General features: G+C 50.1%; 1 protein-coding gene across 1 annotated transcript; it reads right to left on the reverse strand.

Annotated features, from left to right (window-relative positions):
- Window positions 1–706: 706 nt before the first annotated feature.
- LOC107109893 (whirlin-like) lies at window positions 707–8,971 on the reverse strand (the record flags this gene model as incomplete). The annotated part of the gene is made up of 3 exons (XM_015410601.1): window positions 707–1,576; window positions 5,870–5,992; window positions 8,787–8,971. Coding segments are annotated over 3 exons (491 nt in total), but the record flags the coding sequence as incomplete, so codon positions are not given.
- Between the last annotated feature and the right edge of the window lie 2,885 nt (window positions 8,972–11,856).

Here is an 11,856-nt window from a genome sequence, read left to right on the forward strand (position 1 = left end):
ACCCGCCTATGCCCCATCACGAAAAGGTTTCCCCCCCAAGTCTCCAGGGATGCGCATAAGCACCCAACGGGGCATGCGCATACTTCATTAAAAAAACAAAACACAACCCCGTTTGCCGCGCTGCGCCGCTTCTTTGGCACCTCCCCCCTAACCACGGGACCTTGACGGGACCGCGAGGGGATGCCTGATCGTGCAGTCGCGCGTTATTTCGCTGCGGGGCAAACAGCCACGCCTCCCCCCGCGATATCCGGCCTGTGGGACTGGGGCCAGGGTTGCCCATAAGCTGGCTGCAACTTGACGGGACGTTCCACCACCACAAGCACCAATAGGGCTTTTTGAACGTTGGAAGCACCCCATGGGCATCCTCTGTACAACGGATGTCAGGATAGTAGGATTATAGTGATGTTGCAGACGGGAGGCCCAGCACAAGAGTGTGAAGCTTGGGGAAGTGCTAATAATGAGCTGGGGATAGCGGCAAGATTCAAACCACCGGATCCTAGTTCAAAGCACCGCTCTTTAAGTGAGTGCACTGCAGAAAGATCCCTCTGATAGAGTCCCAGCTACCCCTATCTGCCCGGGCTTTGCATTCCCGTTCCTACCGAAAAAAACCAACATAAACACCACTTGCCTTTTGTAATATGTTTGCTTTATTGAAAAATTAAAAGCTCAAGCTCTCTCATATATAAATACGATAACATTGCTGGCCATTGACGAGGCATTCTCCATTGCTGGATGGATGGGTGGGAAGGCGGAGTGGAAGAACCTCGGGCCAGGTGGGCTGGAGAGATTAAGCCCCCCAAAGGGCTCAGGGCACTGGCCTTACAGGTGCTGCCCCCTGGAGGCGACTCCCTCCTCTAGCGGCACTCTGGAAGCAGGGGGCGGGGCGACGCATGGCTCCTCCCCCCGTTCATTGGTTCTCTGTAGCATCCACAAAGTGCTTCTGTATGGACTGGCAGCGGGGAAGGGGATGTTTAAATGGGCTGGCAGGGCTCTCAGATAGGTGCCCGGCTCGGTCACTCTAACACAGGGACAAAGGGGGCAGAGGGCATTGAACCATGGTTTGCCAACCAGGCAAAGGTGATCTATGGGGGGAACCCTTATCAGAAAGTCACTCTCTCCTTTCTTTTCCTCGTCCTTCCCCCAAACTTTCCTGCCGGGATTTTGAGTCTGAGGGTGGTGACGGTGGTGGGGTATCTTAGCAGGAACAGTGCCCCCAGCACTACACCAACCCCAAACCTGTTTCACACGTGTCTTGTGCTGGCGGCGTCCCTTCGTATGGGAGTTATCCGGGTGTCGTGACTATGCGCACGTGACTATGCACATCGTGTCAGAGCCCTCTCAAAACCCCATTTCTCACTCTCTCTCGGCTTCGGAGCCTCCCGCTGTCCTGTTCCTAAAGGGCGATGTTGAATTCGGTGACCAGGAAATCGACATAGTCCTTCTCCTTCGACTTAAAGGCCTCGGCGATGATGCGGGCCGCCTCACGGTGCTCCTTCCCCCGTAGGGTCATGCTGTTCACCTCCAGGATCACGTGGCCCACCTTCAGCTTCCCGCAGTTGTGGGCGGAACCTCCTCGCTGCAGCGTGTCAGAGGAAGAGAGAAGAAATAGAAGGAAGGGAACACTGAGAATCGGTTTCAGTTTAAAATCACTGGCTTTTTACATTCTTTTCCCGAAGTCTTTAAATGCAACACTATCCATAATGGGGAACATGGTTGTTATGTACTGGGACTGAATCATTCCTGATTGAATCACCCTAGAGACTGGCTGAGCTTGGAACATAAGAACAATAGCCGACCAGGACTTTAGAATAAACCAATCAAGTAGTAAGGTAAAGGTTTCCCTTGCTCGAAAGCCAGTCGAGTCCGACTCTAGGGTTGCGGTGCTCATCTCCGTTTCAAAGTCGAAGAGCCAGCGCTGTCCAAAGACGTTTCCGTGGTCATGTGGCCGGCATGACTAAACACCAAGGCACACGGAACGCTGTTACCTTCCCACCGAAGTGGTACCTATTTATCTACTTGCAATTTCTTGTTTTTGAACAGCTAGGTTGGCTGGAGCTGGAACTAGAGACGGGAGCTCACTCATGCAGCACCCTGGGTAGTGTTTGTGTGTGGGGGGTGTGGTGTTTTGCATGCATATAAGCAGAGCTCCGGCCCTGCTAGAGTTGTCTTAGAGTTAAGCTGAAATCACTAATAAACTATGAGCTGATCACTAAATGTGTCTCGAACCAGTATATTTCAGTGGTAAAACCTAAGTGAGGAGATATTAACTGGACTTTCCGCATAGGAACTTGGGATGTCCAAGTGTACCCTATATTATTTCTGTTTCTATTTGTTTCTAAATCTGGATATTTGCTTATCTTAGTTTAGTTTTCTCGTTTTTGCTATCTGTCTTGCAGATTAGTTTGTATTGTCTCTGTGTGTCTTATATGCAACTGATAAGGTATTTGGGTTGGATCCCATGGGAAATTCCCACAGGCACAACAGTCCTTGCGGAAGTAGAAATGCGAAAATTACTCCTTGGCATCTGCTTTCGCTAAGCGAAAGCAACTGAACTCCTACTACCTTTTCCACGTGTGCAGGGCTGAGCAGAAGGTCTTTCTTCCAATCAAATTTCAGACCCAAATTAAATGAAATCACGCGAACCATCTGTTTTACATTCCATCGTTCCCATATGAACACTGACATTTTGTTAAACATTTATATTAAAGTGTTTTAGTGCGGCAGCAATCGATGCAGCCTGAGCAAGCCGAACGGCGCTCAGCACATTTTGTTTTAAGCTCACGCACCACTGGATCCAGCTCCTTATGGGTACCACACCATCCTTTCAGTGTATAAGATATGCAGAATGAGGACTGATTGATGCATGAATCTGGTTGGCGAATGCTGACATTTTATATTTTATGGATATTTCCACGTGAGGAAACAGAAAAGAGGCAAATAGAAATGGGGATTTGGGGACGGAAAAAGTAGGAATTGGAAATTCCCCCCCCCCCCCAAGCAGATGGGCAATACATTCAGGACAGATGAAAAGATATATTTTTTTCACTTGAGTAATTAATTCATAAAATTCACAGTCAGTGGATATAGAAATGGAAGACTTTTTGCTTCGTTTGGTATTCCCTCGGTGACCTCTTCTTCCTGGCCAATGTTTTCATTATTGTTTTGATGTCTTTGTATATATTTTAGTTCTGTTCTTATTCTCTTAAAGGTGTGTGTGTGTTTTGGTTGGCTTTATACGATTTTAAAATGTGATTTTATTATATCTATTATAATGTCTTGGCAGCTTTGGTGGCCCTCGTGAGGGCAGGAAGGCAGGATGGAAATGTTGCTTTTGAAAAATGCAGGGATGGCCACGAGCACAGACAGCTTTGAAGGGGGATCAGACAACTTCACGGAGGAGAGGCCCCCTGATGGCTTCTAGTCTTGAGGACCAAAGGGAACCTCCATATTTGGAGGCAGTAAACTTCCCACAATTAGTGCCAGGAGGCGAAATCAGGGGAACGTCTCAGCCTTTATGCCCTATTTGTTGGCCCTCCAGGGCAACTAGTTGGCCACTGTGGACTAGAAGAAGGAGAAGAAGAGATTGGATTGACACCCCGCCCTTCACTACCCAAAGGTGTCTTAGAGCGGCTTACAATCTCCTTTCACTTCCCCTCCCCACAACAGACACCCTGTGAGGTAGGTGGGGCTGAGAGAACTCTGACACAAACTGCCCTTTCAAGGACAGCTCTTGTCAGAACTACGACTTGCCCAAGGTCATCCAGCAGCTGCCAAGTGGAGGAGTGGGGAATCAAACCCGGTTCTCCCAGATTAGCTTCCGCGCACTTAACCACTACACCAAACTGGCTCACTAGATGGACCACTGGACTGATCCAGTGGGGAACCTTCTGTATTCTAAGTCATCATGAAAAGGAAGTTAAGGAGCATTTACCTGATTTTTGACTTCTCCCCTGAAACTGACTTTCTGGCCTGTGGGGTTGATGTTACCAGTGGCTGCTCTGCCCCAGTGATCCTTCCAGACCCTGCCAGTTCTGACATTGGCTCAGAGTTATCGTGCTTGCCCTCGGTTCAGATCCCTCCCTCTTCATCCCATCCTCTCTTAAAAATACACCCACAATGAAAGCTGAAAGACTGCAAAGCATTCCCGTTGGGATCCGCATTCGGTGGCCTGATGGTGCGCAAATTAGCACCTACGATCGCCAGTGCTACCGATTAGTCAACAACACGCACGAGGAGGCTTCAGATGCGTAATTCTCAGCCTTCAGGCCCAACGTTTCAATAGGCACGTGTTTAAAATGTTGTGAGTCATTGTCTTTCAGGCAGCCTCTCCCTGAACCTGAGCTTGCTACACTTTGAAGCCTGGTATTCCCCACAACCGTGTCCCGTTAATTAATGAGCTTTGCATTTGGTTTGCCTCCAGATTTCTTTCAAGTGCTATAAAGGAGAAATGGTCAATTGTTGGCGGCGGATGGGCTGGATTCGGTGGTGGGCTGGGTAGCTGCCAAACTGCTTTGAAGTTTTTCTAACTGTTGAGGACCCCAAGAGAGAACCAATATTGGTAGAGCCAATTAGTGATGCTGACGAAATAATGAGAGTAGGTAATATGAATTGTCTCTGCTCATATGGCTTCTTTTTATTACTGGTCAGGTTCCCTTAACCTGAAGTTCTTACTCAGTGTAGAATTAATAATGATTCACACAATACACATCACACACAAGTCCCCAGGCTTTATCAGATGTAAAACAGGGAGATGTAAGTTGTGGGTTCTTGTCAGTTCTCATGTGTGCGGTGTGACCAGTGTTCCCTCTAAGCTGAGTTAGTGTGAGATAGCTCACAGTTTTTTAGCCTCCGGCTCACACATTTTGGTCTCGGCTCAGGAAGGAGGGCTCCAGAACACACTAATTTATGCAGTAGCCAAATCACCTGCTCACAACTTTAATGCCAGTAGCTCACAAAGTAGAATTTTTGCTCACAGGACTCTACAGCTTAGAGGGAACATTGTCCTGTTCGGATCAGGACTGTGGTATGCATGGGAAAAGGAGCTTTACTCTCATGCCATTTCCCTGAAAAAGTCTGCGGGGTGGGGGGCACAGTTTGGGAAAACCCACAGCTTTGCAGGGATACAGCATGGGTTTTCCCAAGAGACACCACCCGAGTAGGAACTGAGGAGACCCTGCACTGGTGGGCCATGGTGGCTCAGAGGTTGATGCTGAGCTGCAGACCGGAAGGTCTGTAGTTCGGCAGTTCAAGACCCTAGTCCCATGTGACGGAGTGAGCTCCCGTCTCTGGCCCCAGCTCCTGCCAACCTAGCAGTTCAAAAGCAATAAATTGCAAGTATATAAATAGGTTTAGTCATGCCGGCCACATGACCACGGAAACATCTTTGGACAGTGCTGGCTCTTTGGCTTGGAAACGGAGATGAGCACTGCCCCCTGGAGTCGGATTTGACTTGTTTTCAAGCAAGGGAAACCTTTACCTTTAATAAGCACTGATCAGACCAGGAAGCCAAAGGTAGAAGCCACAGTTGGTATGTACTCCAGAACATGATTACTTCGGCTCCCCTTACTCTGTTTTCATAAGAAGTTGCCTGTCTTCTCTGACAGCCAGAGAGGAGTTGAGGATTTGAAAGTGACCCAGAATAATGGTCCTGTTCCATCTGCAGGTCAGCAGTCCAACAATTCTCACAAAAGGGCTGTGCAATTGCTGAGAGAGCTGCCTGCCTCCCCCCCCCCCACTACAGTTCCCATGCAGCACAGCAAGATGCACATTTGCTTGTAATTTGTAATTAGCGACTTGTAACTAGCAGCCCAAATACAATGTTGGAGGAGGGAGTTCACTCATCAGTAGAGCTGACCTCCACCTCTCTTACCTGTATGGTCACTATTCGAGGCAGGGGCTGCCGAGTGTTGGCTCCCCCCTCAATGGCGATTCCGAGGGTTGGTGCGGTCTTTGTCACCCGGATCAGATGGGATGTCGGTTCCAGGAGGCCTGGCTATTGTAGGAGGCAGAAGAGAAAAAGAGATATCCTGCATGGTGTGATAGCATGCTAGAAGGTGTCAGGTACAAATAGAGGAGATCTGAGTTCAAATTCCTTCATGGCCCTCCAGCCTACTGGGTAACCTTCCCTTGGCAAATGATTATCCTGCTCAGCCTGATCTATGAATGGAAGGAAGCTTGGCTATATTAAATGAGATTGCCTTCCTGATGAACAAGCTTGGGATTTCAGCCCCAAACCTGAAGCAAAATAAAACACACAAATTTAAAAATAAGAAACAGAACTAAGAGGATTTTGCAGATTCGCTGCAGGAGCAAACAGGAAAATCATTGAGATACAGCATAATGGAGGTCAGGTTAGCATTGGAGGCTTGGCCTTGGAAACAGTAGTTAGTCCAAGGCTGCTTCTGAGCATGTGCAGAGTATATTTGCCTCTCACCACCTAGTACAAGGTGCTTAGAGACACTTTAGTTGTTACTTCACACAATCCAGGCCTCTACACTTAATGTTGTAACTGCTGTATCCCACTGGTACTTCATGCAGACAATACAAAGTGGACTTCTGAGCACGCACAGAATGCATTTCCCTCACCCACTGAGTAAATATAGCAGTTGCCAGCCACTGCAGATTAAGAGGCAGGAACTGCAGGACGAAACCTTCGGATTCCAGGCAGGTGTGAATCGCCCATTGTCTCGTTTGGTAGAAGCATGGACCCATGCTGCCCTCTGGTGGCCAAATTCATCATCAACATTTTTTAGCTTCCACCCAGAATTTAATTATGAGATAGGAAGGGAAGCTTTAAAGTATGGAGAAACAGAATGGCTTCAGACTGGCAAAGGTGTTAGAAAAGGATGTACTTTATCTCCCTGTCTCTTCAGTCTATACACAGAATATATCATAAAGGAAACTGGATTAGATCATTTAGATGAAGGTGGATTGAAAATTGGTGGAGATTTGAGATATGCCGGTGACACCACATTACTGTCAGAAAATATTGAGGGCTTGAAATGACAACTGAGAAAGGTTAAAGCAGAAAATGCCAAAGCAGGATTACAGCTGAACATTAAGAAGACAAAAGTGAATGACTGCAGGGGAATTACACAATTTTAAGGCTGACGATGAATTGTTCAAGATTTTCTATCCCTTGGCTACATCATTAACCAAAAGGGAGACAGCAATTGAGAGATCAGCGGGAGAGTAAAACTGGGAAGGGCAGCCCTGAAGGAGCTAGAAAAGACCCTTAAGTGCAAGGGTGTGTTGCTGGTGGCCAAGATCAAGATAATTCATGCCACAGTATTCCCCATCACTATGTATGGGTGTGAAAGGTGGACAGTGGAGAAAGCTGAGAGGAAGACAGTTGCTTCATTTGGAATGTGGTATTAGAGGAGAGTCTTGCAGACACCGTGGACCACCAGAAAGACACATCAGTGGGCTCAGTTCAGGTCAAGCTTGAACTCTCTCTAGAAGCTGAAATGACTAAACTGAGGCTATTGTACCGTGGTGACGTTATGAGAGACAAGACTCACCGGCAAAGACAGTAATGCTAGGGAGAGGCAGCAGGAAAAAAGGAAGACCCAACAGGAGATGGATTTGGTGTAGTGGTTAAGTGCACGGACTCTAAACTGGGAGAACCGGGTTGGATTCCCCACTCCTCCACTTGCACCTGCTGATGTGACCTTGGGTCAGTCACAAGCTCTGGCACAGCTGTCCTTGAAAAAGAGCACTTTCTGTCAGAGCTCTCTCAGCCCCGCCCACCTCACAGGGTGTCTGTTGTGGGGAGGGGAAGGGAAAGGAGTTTGTAAGCCGCTCTGAGACTCCAAGGGAAGGGTGGGGTATAAATCCAATCTCTTCTTCCTCTTCTTCTTCTTGACTCAATCAAGGAAGCCCTGGCCTTCATAATTGAGCAAGGCTGTTATGGTGACCCTATGAATGACTGATTTCCAAAGCAAGCTATTGGTTGCTTCGGAGGTCAGTAATTCATAGGGTTACCATAAGTCGGAAGCGACTGGCAAGCCCTTAACACACAAAGTTGGAGGGGACACTGAACATGGCTAAGTTGGGAGGGGGGGGGGAAAGGGAACCATGGCACCATGAAACGGCCTTGGAAGGCAGCCCGACTGGCACACAAAGGACTTTGGAGCCATCTCCCTTGTCATGGTTGTGGAACTGACGGAGGGCGTGGAGCAGAAATGGTCCGGCTCCCTTTCACCCTGCCTCACCGACTGCAGAGAGTTGTAGCAAAAACGACACACAGAAACAGGCAAACCACATGAGCACAACAACTCTGTGCAAAATTAGGGGAAAAAAGAAATCATGAAAGGAAGATGCTCTCATATTTCAGCTCTGATTTGGGAAAAGGATGAAGAAGAGGAGAAGGAGGAGGAGGAGGAGATTGGATTTATATCCCGTCCTTCACTACCTGAAGGAGTCTCAGAGTGGCTTACATTCTCCTTTCCCTTCCCCTCCCCACAACAGACACCCTGTGAGGTTGGTGGGGCTGAGGGAGCTCTTTCAAGAACTGCCCTTGAGAGAACAGCTCTGAAAAAACTTGTGACTTACCCAAGGTCACACCAGCAGCTGCATGTGGAGGAGTGCGGAATCAAACCTGGTTCTCCCAGATTAGAGTTCGTGCTCCTAACCACTACACCGAACTGGCTTTCAGCGATCCAGCGATCCAGAGCTCAGCAATCCTGGTAGAAATGTGACTAAGAACTTTGACAGCATCCCCGGGAGGTTCCATTCCCCTTCCTCGCATGCCACCTGTGTCTGCTGAGTTCCTGGCAACATCTTACTGGTTTGGGGATGGTTTCTCCCTGCCCGTCGCTCCTCAGCACTTCCTGGGGGCTTCTGCCCTTGATCAGGCCTTGTGGGCGGCTCCTGTCGGCTCCTTTGGTGCTCAGCTCGGCGTCCCCGAGGTCCACGCCGCTGTCTTCGCTGAGGGTCTGCCCGCTGTCAGAGAGCTGGGAGAGCGTGGAGACTAAGAGCAGAGGGCGACAGCAAGTGGTGATTAGCGGACTGTGGGGTGGGAGTGAACAAGCAGGTGGCGGAACTGCTGGACACAGAATAGACTCTCGTCCCCAGTGCCTTTGCCCACAAAAGAGTCCCCGGCAGGGGTCGCTAGGGTCGCCGGCTTCGGGCTGGGGCGTTCCTGGAGGTCTGGGAAAGGAGCCTGGGTAAGGCAGGGTTTGGGGAGGAGCCATTTCCCCTAGGGCAAGTGATCTCAGTGGCTTGGCACTCAGCTGTAGTTCTGGGGGCTCTCCCGGCCTCACCTGATGGCTGGCAGCCCGACGGGGTAGGCAACCTGTGTACCAAACAGGCACAGCAGATGATTGTTCCTGGTGCACAAGGGCAGTTCCCGAGACAGGCCCAGGCCCGTAGCTTCGGAGGGGCTTTTGGGGGGCTCTGCCCCCTTTCTTAAAGGCACAGCCCCAAGAGAATTTCTCCCTTAAATGCCTTTTCCCCGATCATTTAAAAACATTTTTTTTAAATAAAGGTGTGCACTCCTTTAAGCAGAGTGGGGTGCTGTAGTTGACTAATTCCTGTACTGATCAAGTGGGTTGGAGTAGGTGACCTCTAGGATCCCTCCTAACTCTGTGTCAAGAACCCGGTCCCCTTTAAGGGAGTTTTTCCACATAAGTGTTAGCTTTCTTGACTATAGAAGTCATCACCCCCCACCTGCCAGCTTGTTCTCAGAACTGTTGCTTAGGCTGGCAGAAGTGATTAACTTGCAGCGGCTGAGAACTGTCCTCTATGGTGGTTGACAGCTTGCAATTTAGAGATCTAGCCTAGTAACAGCTTTGCTATTGGCTAAATGGCTTTTCTTTCTGCACTGAGAACTTCAGCCCCACCAGGAAAAAAAAATTGCCCCACAAGCCACAAAATCCTGCCTACGGACAAGCCCCAAGAGAAGCTGGGACTGGCAGGATAGGAGAAGGTGAAGGGGGATCCCCGATGCCAGCGTTGCCTCAGGCGACCATCAGCAGGGCCTGAAGGCAGCCTTTGGGGTGCTGGGAGCACCACTGGAGCCTGGCTGGCTGCCAGGTGGATGGATCCAGCCACCTTCCCCACTTGTGGGTCCCCTCCCAGGGCTCTTTGTGTAGCAGGAACTCCTTTGCATATTAGGCCACACACCCCTGATGTAGCCAATCCTCCAAGAGCTTACAGAGCTCTTCTCACAGGGGCTACTGTAAGCTCTTGCACGACTGGCTACATGAGGGGATTGTCGCTTAACATGCAAAGGAGTTCCTGCTACACAAAGAGCCCTGCCCCTCCCGCTGTGCAGCCCCTGTCAGGCAAGGCTTTTGTTCATGTCGGCCCCATGATGCCAAGCGCAGACCTTGTGGGGAAAGCGTCTCTGCTTCTCATTTTCTCCAGCAGAAAGGTTGGTTGGATCCAGCCCAGAGTGCCCGGTGCAGGGAAACCCCCCCCATCTCCCCTGCCACACTCCCCCTCTTCTTCCCAACATCTTCACAGGTGGACCTTTTCCCTCTGGCGCTTGGGCCCGACAGACAGGGTGCCCGCAATGTTCCTTCTAAGCTGTGGAGTCTTGTGAGCAAAAATTCTACTTTGTGAGTGACTGGCATTAAAGTTGCGAGTGAGCCCTTTGGCTAATGCATAAGTTAGTTTGTTCTGGAGACATCCTTCCTGAGCCAGGACAGAAATGTGTGAGCCGGAGGCTAAAAAACTGTGAACTAGCTCACACTAACTCAGCTTAGAGGGAACACTGGTTGCCTGTCCCCGGTTTCTGGCCTGGTCTACGACTCCTACAGAGGAATGAGCCGGCAGAGTGCTGAGGTCAGAGAGCAGGCGGCCCCCTTTCAGGCTGCAGAGGGCTCACCTTTCCCAGACCTCTTTCTCTGAATGATTCCCCGCAAGGAGAAAAGGTCCATGTGCTAAGTCTGACCTTTCCCCGGGGTATTCCTTTTATTTTAATCTGCAGAGAGTTTTGACGCGGGGGCATTGAAAGTGTCACCCTCCCCCCCTACGGCTGCTGTGGCACAGCCCATTCCATCAGCTGTGTGAGAGGACTTTAAGACCCCAGATCCAGCGTGGAACAGGCCACGGAGACATACAGCCATGCAGTCTTCAGTTGAGCAGGAGCCCTGCTGGATCAAACCAAAAGTCCACCGAGACCAGTTTCCTGTTTCCATCAGGGGTAGGGTTGCCAACCCCCCCCGGTTTGCCAGGGGTCCCCCATTTTTTGGGGGGGTTCTACCCACCGCCGGCCAGATGGCCAGTGGGGGAAGCCCCGCCCCCAACACCCACAGCCACCCCTCTCTCTCCCTTTAAGTGTGTGGAACCCGTGTTTCCTCCCAAGCCCGATGCCCCGCCCCCTCCAGGAACGCCCCCAAAGTCCCCCGCTGGGGGTGGAAGATGGACTTGGCAACCCTAAACAGGGGGCAGCCAGAAGGCCACAAGCAAGGAGTCAGACTTTCTCATGCTCAGGGCTTTTGGAGCTAACCCCACATCAATGGGACTGGTTGTGTTCAGTCTGTGGGAGAGGGAAGGCACCACTGCTGTAGCCTGCAGACAATCAATCACTGGCCCTTTCCTTCTTTCTAGGAAAAGGAAGACAGAGAAGCAACTTGATGAGCTGGGGGGGGGGGATAAATGCCTCTTGCAATTCAGACTCCTCAAGCGATTTCTGTTTAGGGAGGAGCCGCAGCTCAGTAGAACAGCATCTTTTATATATGCAGAAGACCCGGATTCACTGTCTGACATCTGATTGAAGAGTCTGAAAGAGTTGGCATTGGGGCAAGGCCGTTCTCTGCCCAAGACCCCAGAAAGTCACGGTGAGCTTCGGCAGATAACACAGAGGGAGATGACAGAATGTGCTGGTGTAATGTATTCAGCCTGACATGC

The sequence above is a fragment of the Gekko japonicus genome, unplaced genomic scaffold, assembly GCF_001447785.1.
Source record: "Gekko japonicus isolate JY-2015 unplaced genomic scaffold, Gekko_japonicus_V1.1 scaffold3922, whole genome shotgun sequence".
NCBI classification, from domain to species: Eukaryota; Metazoa; Chordata; class Lepidosauria; order Squamata; family Gekkonidae; genus Gekko; species Gekko japonicus.